General features: G+C 36.2%; 1 protein-coding gene across 1 annotated transcript in view; it reads right to left on the bottom strand.

The window, feature by feature from the left end:
* The window catches only part of CDK14 (cyclin dependent kinase 14), a 583,384-nt gene that overhangs the window by 270,255 nt on the left and 291,150 nt on the right, over positions 1 to 21,979 (bottom strand). Inside the window, exon 8 of the mRNA XM_082661962.1 lies at positions 12,914 to 13,037. Within this exon, the coding sequence (XP_082518088.1) occupies positions 12,914 to 13,037 (124 nt within the window). The remainder of the gene's footprint in view (positions 1 to 12,913; positions 13,038 to 21,979) is intronic.

Here is a 21,979-nt window from a genome sequence, read left to right as displayed (position 1 = left end):
TGCATGTGTATAATTCTTTGTGTGATTCTGTCTGTATAGCTTTGCTTTTACCATTTTTCCTAGGGTTATTTCCAACCATCTTTTTTTCTCTTTTTTAATTACTTTTTAATTTATCTTTACTAATTTTTTATTTTTATTTAAATACCTTTATTTTCTTTATTCCTTCCTTTCCTTCTTTCCTTCTTTCTTTCCTTTCCCTCCCTCCCTCCCTCCATCCTTTCCTTCCTTCCTTCCTTTCTTTCTTTCTTTTTTTCTCCATTTGCTTCTGAGCCATGTAGCTGACAGTGTCTTGGTACTCCAGCCAGGTGTCAGGCCTGTGCCTTTGACATCGGAGATCTGAGTTCAGGACAATGATCCACCAGAGACCTCCAGGCTCCATGTAATATCAAATGGCAAAAGCTCTCCCAGAGATCTCCATCTTAATGCTAAGACCCAGATCCACTCAACGACCAGCAATTTACAGAGCTGGACACCCTATGCCAAACAACTAGCAAGACAGGAACACAAAAACACCCATCAGCAGAGAGGCTTCCTAAAATCATAATAAGGTCACAGACACCCCAAAACACACACCGGACGCGGTCCTGCCCACCAGAAAGAAAAGATACAGCCTCATGCACCAGAACACAGGCACCAGTCCCCTCCACCAGGAAGCCTACATAACCCACTGAACCAACTTTAGCCACTGGGGGCAGACACCAAAAACAATGGGAACTATGAACCAACAGCCTGCGAAAAGGAAACCCCAGTAAAGTTAAGCAAAATGAGAACACAGAGAAACAGAGAGGAGATGAAGTAGCAGGTAAAAACCAACCAGACCAAACAAATGAAGAGGAAATCGGCAGTCTACCTGAAAAAGAATTCAGAGTAATCATAGTAAAGATGATCCATAATCATGGAAATAGAACAGAAAAGATACAAGAAATGTTTAACAAGGACCCAGAAGAACAAACGAGCAAACAATGATGAACAACACAATAAATTAAATTAAAAATTCTGTAGAAGGAATCAATAGCAGAATAACTGAGGCAGAAGAAAGAATGAGTGATCTCGAATATAAAATAGTGGAAATAACTACTGCAGAGCAGAATAAAGGAAAAAGAATGAAAAGAATTGAGGACAGTCTCAGAGACCTCTGGGACATTAAACTCACCAACATTCGAATTATAGGGGTCCCAGAAGAAGAAGAGAAAAAGAAAGGGACTGACAAAATATTTGAAGAGATCATAGTTGAAAACTTCCCTAATATGAGAAAGGAAACAGTAAGTCAAGTCCAGGAAGCACAGACAGTGCCATACAGGATAAATCCAAGGAGAAACATGCCAAGACACATGTTAATCAATCAAAAATTAAATACAGAGAAAAGGTATCAAAAGCAGCAAGGGAAAAACAACAAATAACACTCAAGGGAATCCCCACAACAGGTGATCTTTCGGCAGAAACTCTGCAAGCCAGAAGGGAGTGGCAGGACATATTTAAAGTGATGAAAGGGAAAAACCTACAACCAAGATTACTCTACCCAGCAAGGATCACATTCATATTCGATGGAGAATTTAAAAGCTTTACAGACAAGCAAAAGCTAACAGAATTCAGCACCACGAAACCAGCTTTACAACAAATGCTAAAGGAACTTCTCTAGGTAGGAAACACAAGAGAAAGAAAAGACCTCCAATAACAAGCCCAAAACAATTAAGAAAATGGTAATGGGAACATACATATTGATAATTACCTCAAATGTAAATGGATTAAATGCTCCAAAGATATAGACTGGCTGATGAATACAAAAACAAGACCTGTATATATGCTGTCTACAAGAGACCCAATTCAGACCTAGGGACACATACAGACTGAAAGTGAGAGGATGAAAAAGATGTTCCATGCAAATGGAAATCAAAAGAAAGCTGCAGTAGCAATTCTCATATCAGACAAAACAGACTTTAAAACAAAGACTATTACAAGAGACAAAGAAGGACACTACATAATGATCAAGGGATCATTCCAAGAAGATATAACAATTGTAAATATTTATGCACCCAACATAGGAGCACCACAACAGATAAGGCAGATGCCAACAGCCACAAAAGGGGAAATCGACACTATCACAATCATAGTAGGGGACTTTAACACCCCACCTTCACCAATGGACAGATCATCCAAAAATGAAAATAAATAAGGAAACACAAGCTTTAAATGATACATTAAAGAATATGGACTTAAATGATATTGAAAGGACATTCCATGCAAAAACAACAGAATACACTTTCTTCTCAAGTGTTCATGGAACCTTCACCAGGATACACCATATCTTGAGTCACAAATCAAGCCTCGGTAAATATAAGAAAATTGAAATTGTATCAAGTGTCTTTTCGACCACAATAGTATGAGAGTACATATCATTTACAGGAAAAAAACCTGTAAAAAATACAAATACATGGAGGCTAAACAATACACTACTAAATAACCAAGAGATCACTGAAAAAATCAAAGTGGAAATCAAAAAATTCCTAGAGACAAACAACAATGAAAACACGACAACCCAAAACCTATGGGATGCAGCAAAAGCCGTTCTAAGAGGGAAGTTTATAGCAATACAAGCCTACATCAAGAAACAAGAAAATTCTAAAATAAACATCCTAAACTTACACCTAAAGCAATTAGAGAAAGAAGAACAAAAAAACCCCAAAGTTAGCAGAAGGAAAGAAATCATAAAGATCACATCAGAAATAAACGAAAAAGAAATGAAGGAAACAATAGCAATGATCAGTAAAACTAAAAGCTAGTTGTTTGAGAATATAAACAAAATTCATAAACCATTAGCCAGACTCATCAAGAAAAAAGGGGAGAAGACTCAAATCACTAGAATAATAAATGAAAAAGGAGAAGTAACAACCGACACTGCAGAAATGGAAAGGATCATAAGAGATTACTACAAGCAACTCTATGCCAATTAAATGGACAACCTGGAAGAAATGGACAAATTCTTAGAAAAGCACAACCTTCTGACACTGAACCAGGAAAAAATAGAAAATATAAACAGACCAATCACAAGCACTGAAATTGAAACTGTGATTAAAAATCTTCACACAGGGCTTCCCTGGTGGCACAGTGGTTGAGAGTCCACCTGCCAATGCAGGGAACATGGTTCGTGCCCCGATCTGGGAAGATCCCACATGCCGCGGAGCGGCTAGGCCAGTGAGCCATGGCCGCTAAGCCTGCACGTCCAGAGCCTGTGCTCCGCAACGGGAGAGGCCACAACAGTGAGAGGCCCGTGTACCACAAAGAAAAAGTCTTCAAACAAACAAAAGCCCAGGAGCAGATGGCTTCACAGGCGAATTCTAACAAACATTTAGAGAAGAGCTAACACCTATCCTTCTCCAACTCTTCCAAAATATAGCAGAGGGAGGAAAACTCCCAAACTCATTCTACGAGGCCACCATTACCCTGATACCAAAACCAGACAAAGATGTCACAAAGAAAGAAAACTACAGGCCAATATCACTGATGAACATAGATGCTAAAATCCTCAACAAAATACTAGCAAACAGAATCCAACAGCACATTATACGGATCATACACCATGATCAAGTGGGGTTTATTCCAGGAATGCAAGGATTCTTCAATATACGCAAATCAATCAACGTGATACACCATATTAACAAATTGAAGGAGAAAAACCATATAATCGTCTCAATAGATGCAGAAAAAGCTTTCCACAAAATTCAACACCCATTAATGATAAAAACCCTGCAGAAAGTAGGCATAGAGGGAACTTACCTCAACATAATAAAGCCCACATATGACAAACCCACAGCCAACATTGTTCTCAATAGTGAAAAACTGAAAGCATTTCCACTAAGATCAGGAACAAGACAAGGTTGCCCACTCTCACCACTCTTATTCAACATAGTTTTGGAAGTTTTAGCCACAGCAATCAGAGAAGAAAAAGAAATAAAAGGAATCCAAATCGGAAAAGAAGAAGTGAAGCTGTCACTGTTTGCAGATGACATGATACTATACAAAGAGAATCCTAAAGATGCTACTACCAGAAAACTACTAGAGCTAATCAATGAATTTGGTAAAGTAGCAGGATTCAAAATTAATGCACAGAAATCTCTTGCATTCCTATACACTAATGATGAAAAATATGAAAGAGAAATTAAGGAAACACTTCCATTTACCATTGCAACAAAAAGAATAAAATACCTGGGAATAAAGCTACCTAAGGAGACAAAAGACCTGTATGCTGAAAATTGTAAGACACTGATAAAGAAATTAAAGATGAAACAAACAGATGGAGAGATACACCATGTTCTTAGATTGTAAGAATCAACATTATGAAAATGACTATACTACCCAAAGCGATCTACAGATTCAATGCAATCCCTATCAAACTACCAATAGCATTTTTCACGGAAATAGGAGAAGAAAACTGCACAATTTGTATGGAAACATGAAAGACTCCAAATAGCCAAAGCAATCTTGAGAAAGAGAAACGGAGCGGGAGAATCAGGCTCCCAGATTTCAGACTATACTACAAAGCTACAGTAATCAAGACAGTATGGTACTGGCACAAAAACAGAAATATAGATCAATGCAACAGGATAGAAAGCCCAGAAATAAACCCATGCACCTATGGTCACCTTATTTGTATTAAAGGAGGCAAGAATATACAATGGAGAAAAGACAGCCTCTTCAATAAGTGGTGCTGGGAAAACTGGACAGCTACATGTAAAAGAATGAAATTAGAACACTCCCTAACACCATACACAAAAATAAACTCAAAATTGATTAGAGACCTAAATGTAAGGCCAGACACTATAAAACTCTTAGAGGAAAACATAGTCAGAACACTCTATGACATAAATCACAGGAAGATCCTTCTTGACCCACCTCCTAGAGAAATGGAAATAAAAACAAAAATAAATAAATGGAACCTAATGAAACTTAAAACCTTTCGCACAGTGAAGGAAACCATAAATAAGATGAAAAGACAACCCTCAGAATGGGAGAAAATATTTGTAAATGAAGAAAGTGTAAAAGGATTAATTACCAAAATTTATAAGCAGCTTATGCAGCTCAATATTAAAAGAACAAACAATCCAATCTAAAAATGGGCAGAAGACCTTAATAGACATTTCTCCGAAGAAGACATACAGATGGCCAACAAACACATGAAAGAATGCTCAACATCACTAATCATTAGAAAAATGCAAATCAAAACTACAATGAGGTATCACCTAACACCAGTCAGAATGGCCATCACCAAAAAATCTACAAAGAATAAATTCTGGAGAGAGTGTGGAGAAAAGGGAAAACTCTTGCACTGTTGGTAGGACATACATTGATACAGCCACTATGGAGAACAGTATGGAGGTTCCTTAAAAAACTAAAAATAGAACTACCATATGACCCAGCAATCCCACTACTGGGCATATACCCTGAGAAAACCATAATTCAAAAAGAGTCATGTACCACAATGTTCATTGCAGCTTTATGTACAATAGCGAGGGCATGGAAGCCACCTAAGTGTTCACTGACAGATGAAGGATAAAGAAGATGTGGCATATACATACAATGGAATATTACTCAGCAATAAAAAGAAACGAAATTGAGTTATTTGTAGTGAGTTGGATTGACCTAAAGTCTGTCATACAGAGGGAAGGAAGTCAGAAAGAGAAAAACAAACACCGTATGCTAACATATATATGGAATCTAAAAAAAAAGGAAAAAAATGGTTCTAAAGAACCTAGGGGCAGGACAGGAATAAAGATGCAGATGTAGAGAATGGACTTGAGGACACGGGGAGGGAGAAGGGTAAGCTGGGATGATGTGAGAGAGTGGCATGAACTTATACATACTACAAATGTAAAATAGATAGCTAGTGGGAAGCAGCCGCATAGCACAGGGAGATCAGCTCGGTGCTTTGCGACCATCTAGAGGGGTTGGATCGGGAGAGTGGGAGCGAGATGCAAGACTGAGGAGATATGCGGATATATGGATATGTATAGCTGATTCACTTTGTTATAAAGCAGAAACTAACACACTGCTGTAAAGCAATTATACTCCAATAAAGATCTTTAAGAAAAAAGAAAGTATACATGCACTACAATGTTCATTGTAGCACTATTTACTGTAGCTAAGACGTGGAAACAACCTAAATGTCCACTCACAGAGGAATGGATAAAGAAGATATGGCACATATATACAATGGAATATTACTCAGCCATAAAAAGAATAGAATAATGCCATTTGCAGCAACGCAGATGCAACTAGAGATTATTATACTAAGTGAAGTAAATCAGAAAGAGAAAGACAAATATCATATGATATCACTTACATGTGAAATCTAAAATATTACACAAATGAACTTATCTACAAAACAAAAACAGACTCACAGACATAGAGAACAGACTTTTGGTTGCCAAGGAGGAGGGGGTTGGGGGATAGATGGTCTGCGAGTTTGGGATTAGCAGATCCAAACTATTATATATAGAACGGATAAACAAGGTCCTACTGTAAAGCACAGGGAACTATATTCAATATCCTGTTTTAAACCATAATGGAAAAGAATATGAAAAAGAATGTATATATATGTATAACTGAATCACTTTGTGTACAGTAGAAATTAACACAACATTGTAAATCAACTATACTTCAATGAAATAAACTTTTAAAAAATAAAGTCCATTTAAATGGAGGAAAAGCACAGGTATGTTAACATACCTGGGAAAAGTTACATTATGATAACACAAAACAGAAAGAACGATATAATGAAATGTCATCAACATCCCTTTTGAATCCAAGAAAACTTCTGAATGGATGAGCGGGGATATTAAACAAGATTTAAATAATGACGCTAAGTGATATTTCATGATCCTAGAGAAGACAATTTGAAGTATCAACACTCCTTTTCAAAAGGGTTACTACATCTTTAAAATAATGAGTCATGGGGATTAACTTTAATTCACATGTTAATCAAATTATTTCTAACATGGAATGTTGATAATGTATTTGATACATTTTAAGACATGTACATTTTGATTTGGAATTTTAATGAAGCCCAGAAAAATTAGGTAGAAAAACAGCCCTTTCTTTGGTTCATATTGTAGCACAAATTATTATAAAAATATTCTTCAGTTTTCAGAGCTTCATGAAAGCAACTGCCTAAACTTTGCATTAAAACTGCTTATGTTAAAATTCAAAGGACCTTTCTAAAAGTAGATTGATACCTCACGTTAGACAATAAAGATATTTTTGCTAATAGAAATTATATTCTAAACCAAATATACAGTAAAATTGAATCCTACCAGTCAAAGCATGGTTAGTTATATCTAACATTTAATTTATAACTATGGCTTCAATGGTGAATTTTATAGGCTAACGATAAAAAATAGTTAAAGGTTTGTAATTTGGGGACTAACAGGCTTTTATTCAGAGACTTTATATTTATCACACAGACAGACTCTACTCTGCATCTGAAAGCAGTTGGTTTCTTTCTGTTTTCTACTATTCCCTACATGAATTCTGAGTGACACATTACAAACAAACCCTGCACTCACCATGGCCTCTGCAGTTACATCTCTGGTGTGTTCTGCAAATTAATCTAAAATGTGATTTACAATAACTCCTTTTTCAAATTAAGACAAGGAACAGCCTGGAGGAGGAAACTACCAACATTAGGAAGGTAACATTTTAGACCTCTGGTGGGAAAGAGACCTGTGTAATTTTACTTGATTAAAACCACAGAGCTGTTTAACTTGGTTCCTACATTAGGAAAGCCAGTAAAATAAGCCAAGACCTTAAATGCTTACATTACAGAGTTTGCACTGTCTCTTTTTTTCAGGGGCAAATTTAACCCAGCTGTCTTTCCATGTAGCAAGGCCCTGACCCCTAAAAATAGCAGAAGAATGGCTGGAAAATGTGGGTGACACAATCATCAACATCTTGCAAGAACTGCAGAAAGCTGCAATTCTACAGACTCATCTATTTTGTTTTCATCTCATTTACATGGAAAAATACCTTTAAGTTTTCATACTATCATGCTGCAAATGAACATTAACTTCTTGGTGAGCTTATTTATGCATTTACTTGTCACACTACGATAATTTTCTTTTAATGTGATCTCAACACATATCATAAAAGTGTGGCTCTCATCTACTTGAATTTCTAGAAGGCAGAATAAAAAAATTAGACCATAGAAAGGGATGGTATAGCCTTGATTATGGATTCAATTGACTGATTTTTATCCAACAGTGAATATCTGATCATTAGAAAATAAGTTAATAATTTCAGAAATGTACAACATAAAAAAACAACTCTGAGAAGAATCTTAGAAAGTATCTGTTCAATGCACTTATTTTTTAGTTGAGGAGTATAAGCTCAGAGGGGATAAATGACTTCCTAAAAGTCATAAGCTAGTTATAGACAGAGCCAGGTCTCCTAATTCAAGGCTCAACACACTGATTTCAACAATAGTACAACCAGACAATCATTTAAGGTCTGCAGAGTAGGAACTTCAAATCTTATACAACTTTTCTACATGTTTACATTCACTCAGTGATATTTATTTCTGCAGCTTTAGGCTATAAATATAATATCAAGCAGATATGTAGAGCCAATGTATAATAGCCTCAAAGCAATCCTGAGGCTCCAACACCATCTGAAGTCATCTAATTCCATCTGCACTCTTGACTATGCCAGGACAGGCCAGCACTGATGAAGAGAAAATTAATTTGTAAACTGTTGGTTTGCTAAAGCGAATCAAGCAGAAATTAGTAAATTCACTAGTAATTAGTAAATTAGTGGGTCTTAGTCTTTACATTAATACTCAATTTTGTTATGCATATTGTTTCTTCATTCAACCAATATTTACTGAGCATCTCCTATGATCTAAACATAGCACAGACAACAGTGAGCAAGACAGGACTTCCCTGGTGGCCCAGTGGCTGAGACTCTGCGCTCCCAATGCAGAGGGCCTGGGTTCCATCCCTGGTCAGGGAAATAGATCCCCCATGCATACTGCAACTAAAGATCCCTCATGCTGCAATGAAGATCCCGCATGCCACAACTAAGACCCAGCACAGCCAAATAAATAAATAAATATAAGCGTGAGCAAGACAGGCCATGTCCCTGCCCTCATGGAATTTACAATCAAGTAGCAGAAGCAGAAAATTAACCAATAAACAAATGACAAAATAATTTTAGTGTGCCATAAATGCTACCGAAGAAGTTGAACTGGGTGATCATGGTGGTAAAATTCTATTTTTGGAAAGGTGGTCTTTTTGAACAGGTAACATATGATCTATGATATGTGTGATGAGAAAGAGGCAGCCACGTGAGAAGCAGGAAGAACAGTATTCCAGGCAAAGGGAAAGGCTAAGTAAGAGGCTCTGATGTGGGAATGCGTTTGGCGTTTGGTTGTACTACAGTAGGCAAGGAGGAGCAAGGTAGTGAAGACATAGGCTGGGTAAGGGATTTGAAATAGTTTTTCCCAAAAATAATGTAAACACGAACCCTTTTTTAGAAATGAGTCTAAACACTACACAATTTTATTATCTTATTATATACAGGCGGGACAAACTTCTGCATTAGGAAAGCCATAGTGATTCTAAATCATGTGTAATTTACTTATTTTTACATGCATATAGAAAACAAGTCTCAGGTAAGTGCTTAAATATGATTTTGTTTACAAGGAAAAAAAAATAGTACAGCATTTTGACCACCTGGAATTCAGAACTGCATTCCGTTTAAACATGAATGGGTCTATGGATACATTATCATCTGGTTTACCTTGTCCAGCAGGTAAAATCTCCAAAGGACTAAGGCTGAAATCACTCATTACTACTGAATTAGTCAAATGACAAAATGTTCTTTAAATTATGTGATGCATTTTTTTGGTATTAGTGCAATCTATTTTCGTAGCACGAGTGTCATATTTGTCATATGTATAAAATACATAGAATGGTTAATAATTTCCTATAATTATTAATATATAAATATATACAATGAACAATAATTTACTGGAAGATTAGGCAGGTCTGTAAGGTAAAATATCTATGTATATAAATACAAAGATCCTGGGCCACCTGAAATTGAAGGATGTGGATCAAGCATCTGAATTCCAGTTTTGTGAGCAGCTACCGTCATATAATCAAGCCTGTGAGAATTTCTAACCCTCTCTGAAACTCACGTCTCTCTCAAAAGTATAGGTTACTATACATTACTAGGTTTAAGAGACAATGAAACAAGAATTTCTAAGCGTCTGGCACACAGAATAAACTCAATAAATTTTAGTGCTTCTCCCTCCCCCCATATATTTCCTCTAATAAAAACAGTAGCATCAAAGATACAGGAATTATACTCATACAGATTTCATTTGTACCTCTGAATCAAAATTTTATGATATTTGTCACATAAGAGATAGGGGTAGGACAAAGGAACTGCTGCTAAAGCTCTTTACACATCAAACCTGAATTAAGACCTAGTGTTTCTAATTGTTCTGCTGCCTGGAACCGTCCCATTTTGACTGTCTAGCTCCTCCATCTCAGACTGTGTTTCCTTCATCTCAGACACAAACACGTGCCCAACCGCAGTAAATCACAGTTAATCGCATGTCTTAATTTAAAAGACAAAAATGATGCACAATTGGGAGAAATTGTCAGTTGGTGAATGAGTCTCCCTCATTACACTTCGTACACAGGATGCATGCCAAGTCTGTGTTCCAGGCAAGAAGATTCAGTCTATGACACTGAGGTACAACCTTTGTGCAGAGCAGTCTGGTCCAAAGAATCAAATGCTTTAAAACACGCAAAGCTGTAATTGCAGCATATATGGAACATTCAATACAGGACTGTGCATAATCATGAACAATTAGAAGGAACCAAAATATTCACTGATGAGGGACTCAATAAAAAGACTAGGTCTTGGCTATTAAAGGAAAAATCTATGCTGTTACAAATGATTTTTTCATATTGAATAACAGGAGAAAATGTCCATGAAATATTCTTATGTGAAAACTGCTTACAAAACAACGTTTCTTTTTTTTTTTTTTTCAGGATTATATAATTGATGGAAGAAGCAAGAAAAGAGAGAGAGAAGGAGGAGAAAGACACTGGGAAAATATACAACAAAAATGTTAACATTTGTTATCTCTGAAATGGTCATACTTTCTAAATTTTCTAATTTTCTAAAAAAATGTTTCTAAGTTGTTTAAAATTACACTTGAATTTATCTCTGAATCTATTGCAAAATGTCAGTTTTAAAGATCCATAAGAATCTTTTAAGGTGAACTTACCTATTATAATAAAAACGTCATCGTAAAATTAAAAAATAATCCCCCAGTAAGCACTTAGATACAATTCTATTATTTCCTTGGTTATACAGACAAAATAAACTTTGTAAAAATGTATTCTATAAATACACAAGAAAACCATGTTCAGCAAAATTAAACGTTCAATACAATAATTTATTCCAACATATACCTTATATTAACATACTAGAAAAAAATCATTATAAATTCTTACTAATTTAATAGTAATACCGACAAACTATAAAATATGTTCACAGCAAACCCAACAGCCTTGAATTTGAGGAACTGAAAATCTTCTCTCTTCCACCCACCTACTCTCCCATTATTTTCTGCACTGTAATAGAAAGACTTTACATCTAGCCACCTAGTATTATTCTGATGCTAAAACCTGACAGCAAACAACATATACACACACACAAATAAGATGAGAACAAATAAAGTTTTGCAGTATATCACCAATCATGCTAACTTTTGTTTCATTTCAATTTTAGAAGAAAAGAATATAAAAAACCCAAGAGTAGAGTCATTCCAAAGGTACTGATCAGTCTACTAACCTTGAAATAAGAAATAAACATTTCCTGCTCTCTTTTATTTCTCAGGGGCTGGGGTGGGAAAAGATAATCATATTTCGGTAAAAGCCCATATCTCAACCTCAGGCGTCTTTGTGTCCCAAGGGTAATATTTCCATTCCATTCTTAATGGAACAAATTTCTAATCAGAATATGTATTCAAAAATAATTGAGGCAATGCAATGTCAACACATCATGCTGCCATCAGCGTTCCTGGTGCTGGGAATTGACTTGGCACACTCTGGTGTGACAGGGAGTCAGGGCAGTGCAGACACATCAGACATGATGATGAAGTGAGGGGAGCCACCAAGGACAACACAACAGCTCTGCTCCTCTTTGGGTGCTTAAGTCAGTGTTGGATGAAAGCTTCTAAGCTGTAAGAGGCCAACCTTAAAACCTTTAAGGAAGGGATGACTTTTAATGGATCCAGGCCAGGACCTCAACTTTTAAATCAGCATCAGTGTCTACTTTTATAAAGTTATTGAGAATTTTTCAAACAACAGTCACTTTCAGAAAGGTTAACACTGCCCCTAGATTTTTAAATTATTAAAATCTCAGGACAACATACACTACTGAATATATTTTGTGATGCTCTGAAACAGTTCCAAGGTTTAAATCCAGGCTTCTTCAAGTTTGACAATATATTGGTAGTTGTTGAAGCCGGGTGATGGGTAATGGGGCTCCTTATCGTATCCTTCTATTTTTGACTGTGCTTGACATTTTCATAATAGAAAATGGAAAAAATAGATTTCTTTCAATGTATTTTATATTCAAAATTTTACTGACTTTTCCTTTGGAAATATATGAGATCTGATTTGTGCTTATGATTATTTAATGCTTTAACAAGCAATGTGGATTTTTAAAAAATCTACCAAGCATGATGTTGATCATAAAAAAAATTTTTTTTTCACTCCTGAAAAAATGTTACCAGGATCTGGAATGATAGAAGAAGTGCACCTAAACAAATGCAGTGCCACCATCTGCCTGGCATTCTCACAGTGTGACAAAATAGACTGGTAATTAACTGCTTTCCTACCGAAATCTGCCAGCTTTAACTCCCCCGTGTCACTGATCAGAAGGTTCTGTGGTTTCAGGTCTCTGTGCAAAATATAACGCTGGTGGATGTAAGACAGCCCTCGCAGCAACTGAAATAAAAACAACTGAAAAAATAGGGAGACAAAAGTTAAAATCTGAACACAGACAAATGCCAGTTTCTACATACAGTCTGCCAAGTACTTGTGTTTAGTGAAAATGGGTACCCATCACTGAATTTCCTACCAAACTATTTAACCAGAATTTGCATAGGGTATGGAAATTCCTAATTCATTAAGAAGTAAATCTGAAAATTTCTAACAACCTATTATGTCAACCCAGAGTGATACCTCCTCAGCCAGAAAGATCTATAATCCAATCTGTGTTCTATAAATTAAGCACAATGTAAAGAATCATTTTTTAAATAATATTTTATTTCTTCAGGTCTAAATTGATGCTTGAGACAGAGGAAAAAAAATCTATCCAGAATATTATAAAAAGAAGCAGAATTTTTTACTAAGTTTATGTAAATGTGCATGTATTCAATTCCATAGAAATGACATAAACATGGTACCCAAGGATTCACCCATTAACATGCTTTAAGGAATGGAAAGATAAGATGATTTCAAGTAATTAAAACAAAAACAGTCACATGGTCCAATTATTACTGGATTGTAATTATATTGCTTTTGCATATATGGCCATAGAGATTAGGCTGTTGCCTAAAGACAGACAGGTACCTTCACTAATTACAGAACAGACCCACCCTAAAGGGAAAGGAAACACAGAAAACAGAGAAATCAAGAATTCAAGAGCAATGGTTTTATAAGAAATAATTTTAAGAAGTGACTGATGGCCTTCCCTGTTTAGTTTCATATTGGATCCTATCAAATGTTCCCAATTTTGATAACAAAAAATGTGAGTCACTAGGCTTTCCAATATTTATAAAAATGTTTATAAAAAAGAGACTATCTTTAAACAATTTACTTGCCAAAATAATTCTAATTTACATAGTTTTTAAAAATCAATCTCCTAAAACAAAAATAAAAACAAAAGGTTTTTTTTTTGCATGTGGGATCTTCCCTAACTAGGGCACAAACCCGTATCCCCTGCATCGGCAGGCGGACTCCCAACCACTGCGCCACCAGGGAAGCCCAAAACAAAAGGTTTTAAGTGCCATCAATACCGGAGTCTATGTAATCAGCTGGTAACAAAATGCAGTTTCAGGGAAATTTTAAATGAATTAGATGCCAAGTGTGGGCAGTATAAGGATTCCAGGATCTTCAAATGAAAAGACTGGCAACTCCTTGAGGGCCCTGGAAGCTAGCATTTCTGGAATATTTTCCAACTAACTAGGGGCTCTGAAAGCCAAGTAAATTTTTTAGAGAGTGGATACCTTGAAATAACAGTAGATGAATTCATTTCAAAATCTCTGTATGTGATAATATGCTGTGGAGCAGTGAAGGCCTCGGATCATTATTTCCAGAATCTAAGTACCAGAAACTAAAAACCTGTTCTGTGTTAGCCTGGATTAAATTACTGGCTCAAGAACCTCGGGAAGCAAATGTCTCCTGGACTCCTCTTTTCAATCCTTTCTGTGTAGCAGATGGAAAGACTTAACGCCATCACCAGCAGCTTCCAGCCTCGTTCCTCACTTCTAATACCCCCTGCATCCTGAAGCCGAAAGCTTACAATTTCTAAGAAAATCCATATCCCTTCAGTTTAGAAGGGAGAAAGGATGAGCAAATAAAGCCGCTTTGTGTTTTCAAAATCTTTTCATCAATCAATCAATCACAGAGGCAGACCACATAACAAACTTAATTTCAAAAATAAACTGATTTTGAAAAGAAAGTTTGCATTCTGCAGGGTGCCAGCAGAGACTTACCAGACTGCGATTATCTATTTAACCACAGCAACACATCTTAGTTGAACAAGCAATGACACAAAGTGCCAGCTGCCGTTCTATGCATCATAGAATACGAACTCATTTGATCTCTGTAATAATTTTAGTAGTGAAGGTACCACTATTAAATCTGTATTAGTGATGAGGAAACTGGGATCAGTTTAAGTGGCAGAGCCAGGACTCAAACCCAACAAGTTTGACTCCAAACTCCATGCCCTTAACCATTCTACTATAGGAATCTTGGCCAGAACATAAGTAGGGAGTGTTGATATAGAAGCTGCTTCCTCCAACTAACAGGATAAAGTCTGGGCATCTAACAGCATGGCCTTCGAGGCTGCTGCGCTGAGCCCTGATTCCAGCTGGGTGCCCAGGCATCATCACTCTACATTCCCTGACTCCAAGCAGTCTCACGCACGCCCATACGCAGAGCATACTGCTCTTCAGCCCTTTACCTTTGTTCTTACCTATTCTCTGACAGAAAAGCGCTGTCTCACCTTTGCCTGCTAATCTCCATGTATTTCTTAGGTCTCTCCTCAAAAACCACTCCTCCCTGGAGGCTTTCCTGACCCTAGGCCTTCCCTCTCCCTACAGGTCTGTGTGAGGGGTTCCTCCTCTGTGCTCCTGGGGCAGCCGCTACATCTGTCTATTGCAGTTATGGTATTACCCTATCTCCCTCAGACTGTGTGCCTTAACTACCTTCCTAACCTGGGTCCACAGCTGACACTCATATACCAGTAATGTGATGACTGAACAGAATTTAGGCACAGCTGGAGGAAGTAGATACAGAAATAACAGACGCCTGGAATGGGAGTCTCTAGAAGCTAAGGGTAGAAGTGGGTAGATCAAGCAGTCCCAAAGGGCTCTTCTTTTAATACCTTTACCAATTAGTGAAAATATATAATCCTCATGCTAATCCAGAAGCTATTCAAATAGGGTAGCGTATTAAAGAGGATTAAGAAAATCAGTGATAGGAAAGGATGCAACCACACACTCCAACTGAAGTTGTATACATGACAAACTAAGCCCCAAACAAGACAAGTAGAACCCCAAACATTAAGTTGGAGCCACAAACAAATTTTTAAATCTTTGATCAATGCACAAAGAACAAATCCCCACAGAATAAATTCATTCAGGATTTACTAAGTGCCAACCATGTGCCAGGTGCTGTCATGTAAGAGGGATGCAAAGATGAACAGGATATAAGATGTAGTCCCTGGACTCGAGGAACTCACAGCCCACTGGGTATGACAGACACATAAACAGACAACTACCACCTAAAGAGGTCTGCACTGTGACAGCAACGTGAACTGAGTGTACTGAAGGCACAGAGGAGGGAGGAAACTTGTCACTCTGAAAACAGAATTCATTACACATAAAATTTTAATAGGAAAACAAGCATTCACTAGATGCACAAGATGAAGTGATGCATTATATGACAAACCTCTTGCTGTTCTGAGGGAAAAACTTGAGGAGACCAAGCAAGCAGATCACTAAGAAGACAAATTAAGAAGAAATTTTTAAATAAATGAAAAGAAGACAATATATGAAATAGTAAAATGATCAATGCACCATCATAATAGTAATGGTGGCAAGGGGGCAACAGTATACTTCACTGAAACCATTAGTAAACTTGGTGTTTTAGAAATAACATTTTAATGTGTTTAACAGAAAATATACTGCTAGCTAGGGGTGGGAAGGCCACAAGGAATTAGCACTGAGTTTAATAGAATGTCCCATGGAATATTCTTTGGGAGTGTTTTGAGAAAGGCAAGTCTTGGGCATTTCTTCCTTTAGGCAAATAGGCAAGTATCTAACTTGCCCATGTAAATTTTTCAGAAAGCCACTTCACTTGGTTGTTGTATAAATCACCACATAACAAGCTATATTTGATCTCTGTGAAAACCAGAGGATACTATGAAAACAAGAAGGACCACCAAAGAGGGGGCCACATGCAGAGAAAGAGTAAAAATCAGCTTTGCTACTCGCTAATAAAACTTGGCGAACATCAATGCAATCTCGGGTACTGAGAAAAAAGGAAGGGAGAGTAATACTAATTGAAGGCTTACACTCATTTAAAGGCTGTTTTAAGTAATTTTACATATATTTTATAATCCTGTATTTTTCCTTTTCTTTTAAACAAATGAGAAAACTAAAGTTCTAAAAGCATGAGAAACTTAAAGTCATCCAACCATCACACAGCACTTGTGAACTTTCCACTACACTTCATTATCTTAAATGAGGTTGATGCTTACTAAACGCATGGATGGATACAGTTATACACCCAATATAATCAAAGTGCTCTGATTAAGTGAACCCAAGTTTGTAAGCCTCAATTAGCATATTATGTAATGAGCATATGATTCCTGAATGTCTATTTTTGCTACTTAAAATCCTCTTAGAAATAAATAACATGGCAGAAGACAGCTTTATGTCCTGAAGCTGATAAACTAACATATTTTCATTTCTATCTTCTTATTTTTCTACTGTAGTAGCCATAAGGTCTTCCTAAGAATACCTTGTCCCCTCAGGATATTCTATTCAACTTTATAAAAGGAGATATCTTCAAATCCTACAGTATGATCACTGAAGAGTTATACTCTAGTTCGAATATGTTCACTTTTTGCAATAAGAATCCCCATGGGAAAATGCCTTAAATAGCAACGATACGATGAACAGGGACACTTCTACCAGCAGCAGATCTATCTATAGCCACGTTGTCTTGCCATCCCCCGCAGAAAGCAGCTCATATTCTCAGGGCCATGGCATATACTTCTTGGGAATATCCTTTAATACTCCTTCTATTCCCTTCTGAAACTCTTTAGACTTTAAGTAGGTAAAGAATATGAAGATAAGGCTTTTTATCAAAACATTTAGAGCAAGCTGGTAAAAAGCACACACACACATCACTGGACTTAATATATTTGTTACTCAAAAGAATTACTGCCACTTGCAGTGAGCAACAAATTTTATACTCCTCCACCCCCGTCAAAGTCTAAAGATGTATGATCAGATGCTCTTTGTCTCAATGCTTACAGTCATGAGATTCCATGAATGGTCTGAAATCCAGGCATTATTTAATAAATGTGGTTCCATTTAATATGAGACTAATAAGCACAGTGAACATCTTGCAGATTTTCCAGGCTTGGGTCAACTATCTTCAAGGGATGTCCACGGTCTCTTAGGGCTTATTCGAGTGATTAGCAATGCAACCTATGCCTTATGGCACAGCAGCAATTCTTACAAAGAGAGTTAGTTAAGCTACTTTTCTGTCACCTGGGGACCAAGTTTAAATCTTTGTATCTTAGGTTTTTCACCTTAAAAATGAGATTGTCTCAGATGCCCTTAATATTCATTCATGCTGTAAAACTGTATCCTTTCATTTTATGAATAACAGAAATAGAAGGGACTCTACAAATTGAGCAGCTGTAATAACTGCCATTTACTAAATACCAGTAAATTAATCCTTCCAACACTTCTGCTAGGCAGATACTATTATCTTTATTTCACAGATAGAGAAATAAAGGCTCAGAGAAACTAAATGAATTGGGAAAAGGGACCCACAGCAAGTGTAGTAGAGGTAGTAGAGACAGTTCCCATTTTTGTCTTGCTCTGACACCCACAATTTAAAATACTGCTACCCAAAAACCATGTATACTATTTGATTAAAGTAGTTACACATTGTGTGGATCCAAGGCTAGAAAATGTGACATTGGCAAATAAACCAAAGTTGTACATGGCTAATACATGCTTCAAATAATATGCTCCATGTTTAGCACCACATCATTTAAAAATCCACAGGATGCACAAACATTAAATTACTCATGCATCAAACTTTCTAGAAATGAAAAATAATTAGAAAATTTGAGTCCTCAAAATATCTACTGAATGTAAAAATACATTAAAATATGCATCAGATAATGATTTTACTGCAATACTAGGTCTTCTTCAACTTTCAAAAGAATGATTCATTCCATTTAGTTGAGCTTCAAATTTGCAAATACCTAATGCAAATATCAAATCATAATTTGTAATACAATGTACATAATACATTCCCAAATAGTTTATATTTTACAAAACATCATTGCAATTTTATGTGTTGAATTTTTTCAAAAGAATACTAAGAAGGTTATATGGAGATATAAGGGAGATAGAAATAAAAGCCCAGATAGTAAAACATTATGGTATAATTTATTTGTCCCTTTGGACACACTTGACAGTATTAAGTGTGCTACTGGGATAGTGTAAGACACAAACATTCATGACAGGGCATCAGGTCATAGATGTGTCCTTTTTTGCCCTGTACTACAGATAGATCTGGGTCTTAGAAAATCTGAGTAGTAAGGACAGTTTGTCTTGCCACGTTTTGCCCTTTTTGAGTTCTTTCATTTAACTTTCTGCTTCTTCATTCTACTCCCTCATAAGTCTTAGATATGGAACATGTTCCACCATTTCTAAATAATGTAACAAAAATTTAATTTTCAATCTCTATGTTATTTATACATTAATATTCTATTCTTAAAGATGATAACTTTCTGGAAGGGAATAACTCGAAAAATAAGAGTTTCAAATACTTGGGCAAACTCTTGGGAAAAAGCTCTTGCACGCTTTCTGTGATCCTTAAGTTGGCCTCCCATTCCGCCCTCTCCTCCTGCCTCAATACAATGGTGGATATCAACAAGGTGTTGCTCTAGGCACCGAGATGCCCACAGTGAGCAAGCTGACTGGAGCCATGGGAACCAGAACTGGGATACTTACAAGGAGTCAAGTGGGGATTGTAAAACAGATCTGTGTTTTGCCATGTTCCTTGAAAGAAGCACATTAGCTTCTTTAGTATGTTAATATATTATAATAATATGTAATATTATATAATAATATACAATATATTATAATACTTAGTATACTAATACTTAGTAGATTTCCAAGTTATTAGAGTTTGTATGTATGATGAAGAAAATGGGGAGGGCTGAGGATGAGAAACTTCCATTTAATAAACTTGGTCAGCAGCCTAAAATTAGTGTTAGAAATATTCCTTAGCTGAGTAGAAACAAGATGATCAAATTTAAGCTACTGGCTTTAATAGTTGCCCAACATAATTTTCCAAGAGAAAAACTGAAACACTTATTCCAAGGAATTCTAATAATATAATAATATTAAGTATACAACTGACCTTACCGATAGGCACTTTTTGGAACCAAAAAGAAATAGCATGAAATACAAATATTTGTTCCACTTCATTTGTGAATGTATGCAACACTCCCCCAACTACAGGCCATTCTTTTTACACACAATGAAAAGGAATAAATAGAATTTAAAATGGTTTTATTGCCTAAAGTAACACCTTAAACACTATCAACATGAACTGTCTTAATATCAGTTGATAAGGCCAATGCAACTTTTTTTTTAAAATTGAGACAGATGCAGACTGAAAAACTGACAAAGGTGACGAATCTTGAGTGTAAGAGTCTTAGAGAAAGATCACTTCTGCAAGCTATACAATAGAGAAAAATATGTTTCATATGGAATGCAGTAAAGACTCTGAGTTTGATAGGTATGATCAATAAACCTCTCTCTCTCTCTGCATCTTCTTAGAGAGATCTCAAGTAACAGGGATTTATATATTAATGAGAAAATATCTATGAAATGTACTGGCTACTCACATGAAGGCTGAACTTGTCTAGGACTTTCAGAAAAATCCCTGGAAGCGTGTACATACTCTGTTACTCAGCTAATTTCCCCCCTGGGTCCTCATGTTTGTCTTGGAAAACATGCAAACAAAGGGGTCGAGTGCAAGATCCATCTTAAACGGGAGAGAGGCAAGGTGAATGGCTTGAAGCTTGAAACCCAGGAGGGTATCTGTCCTATTTCCACTGGATACCACCGCCCCTGCCCCACCAAGCTGGGTAATTCCATCTAACAAATAAAATATCACAGGGCATACTTCTAACGACTATCTGTATTTCATCAATCTTTGGGGTGATTTCTTTTCAATCTGGGTTTTAAAGCACCGCTAGGAAAGAGTGGGCTGTTCAGCTAGCTGCCTTGATTCCTTTGTCTGATTCAAATCATTAACAAGCACATCAGCAGATGAAGCCAAGCATACAAAAGACATGTTCTAAACAACGGAACGCACGCCCCACATCTTAACCAGAAATTCACTACTCAGACCCTCTCTGAACATCCAACACAATATGAATTGACACATGAATTTCACTTTCTTTTACTGTTAATCCTTCACTGTCTAGATATGGAAAATCATTTTGTTATAACAAAAATAGGATGAAAAGGCTCAAAAGAAAACTGGACAGGTGCTGAGACTAGGTGTCAAATTTTTAAAACACTCTTGAATGGCTCCATGAAATAACCGTATTTCCCAAAATACAGAATAATGAAAGGTTCTATAATATTCACTGTAATGCATAGTAGGAAATCATTACCAGCTAAATGAGAGTTCTAACGCAAAATATGGAGAAAATCAGGTGTTATCTGATTTTCTATCTCAACATTAGAAAGTCTCATTCAGGAATCAATTCTCAGTGCCATCTGTATGAGACAGTCTTAATTTGGCATAACATTATTCTGACTGTTATACACCTGCTTGTTCTTGGAAAAATAGCAATTTTTCAACCTTAATAATCCTCATATCTTTTTAATTAATATAGATATTGAGATAAAAAATAAAACTCAGCTTTATGTCCAAAGAATTTCAGATACTTCAGAGAACAAGGCAGATAATTCAGAATTACTTTATTTTGGATTACAGTTCTTTAAAAAAAAAGACAAATGTTTTTACAAAAAAATCTTCTAGGAAAGTCATTAAGATGACATGGCAATGAAGATAATTACATAAAAACACAGGAAGACCCAATGTCATCATGGTAATAAGATTCAAGCACCTATATTTCTGGATATGAGCTGGAGACAGCATCAATTAATCTTTCTTTTCTTTAATGAACCTTAATTTTCAGTCTCTCATGCTTATCACTTTTTAAAGAACACATGAAAAGCTGAAGAGGGAATTTAGACTGTTATGGTCATTTTTTAAAAAACTGATCAATCTGTAAGTCACTGAGAATTATAAAATGAAGAACTCCAATACAAGTCTGCCTTCAACTCAGCTATGACAGTCAAAACCCAAGAAAATTCATAGTGAATTGTTTGTAAAGGGGG

The sequence above is a fragment of the Grampus griseus genome (genome assembly GCF_964374135.1).
Source record: "Grampus griseus genome assembly, chromosome: 9".
Taxonomy (NCBI): domain Eukaryota; kingdom Metazoa; phylum Chordata; class Mammalia; order Artiodactyla; family Delphinidae; genus Grampus; species Grampus griseus.
This window is presented reverse-complemented; position numbering and strand designations above follow the sequence as displayed.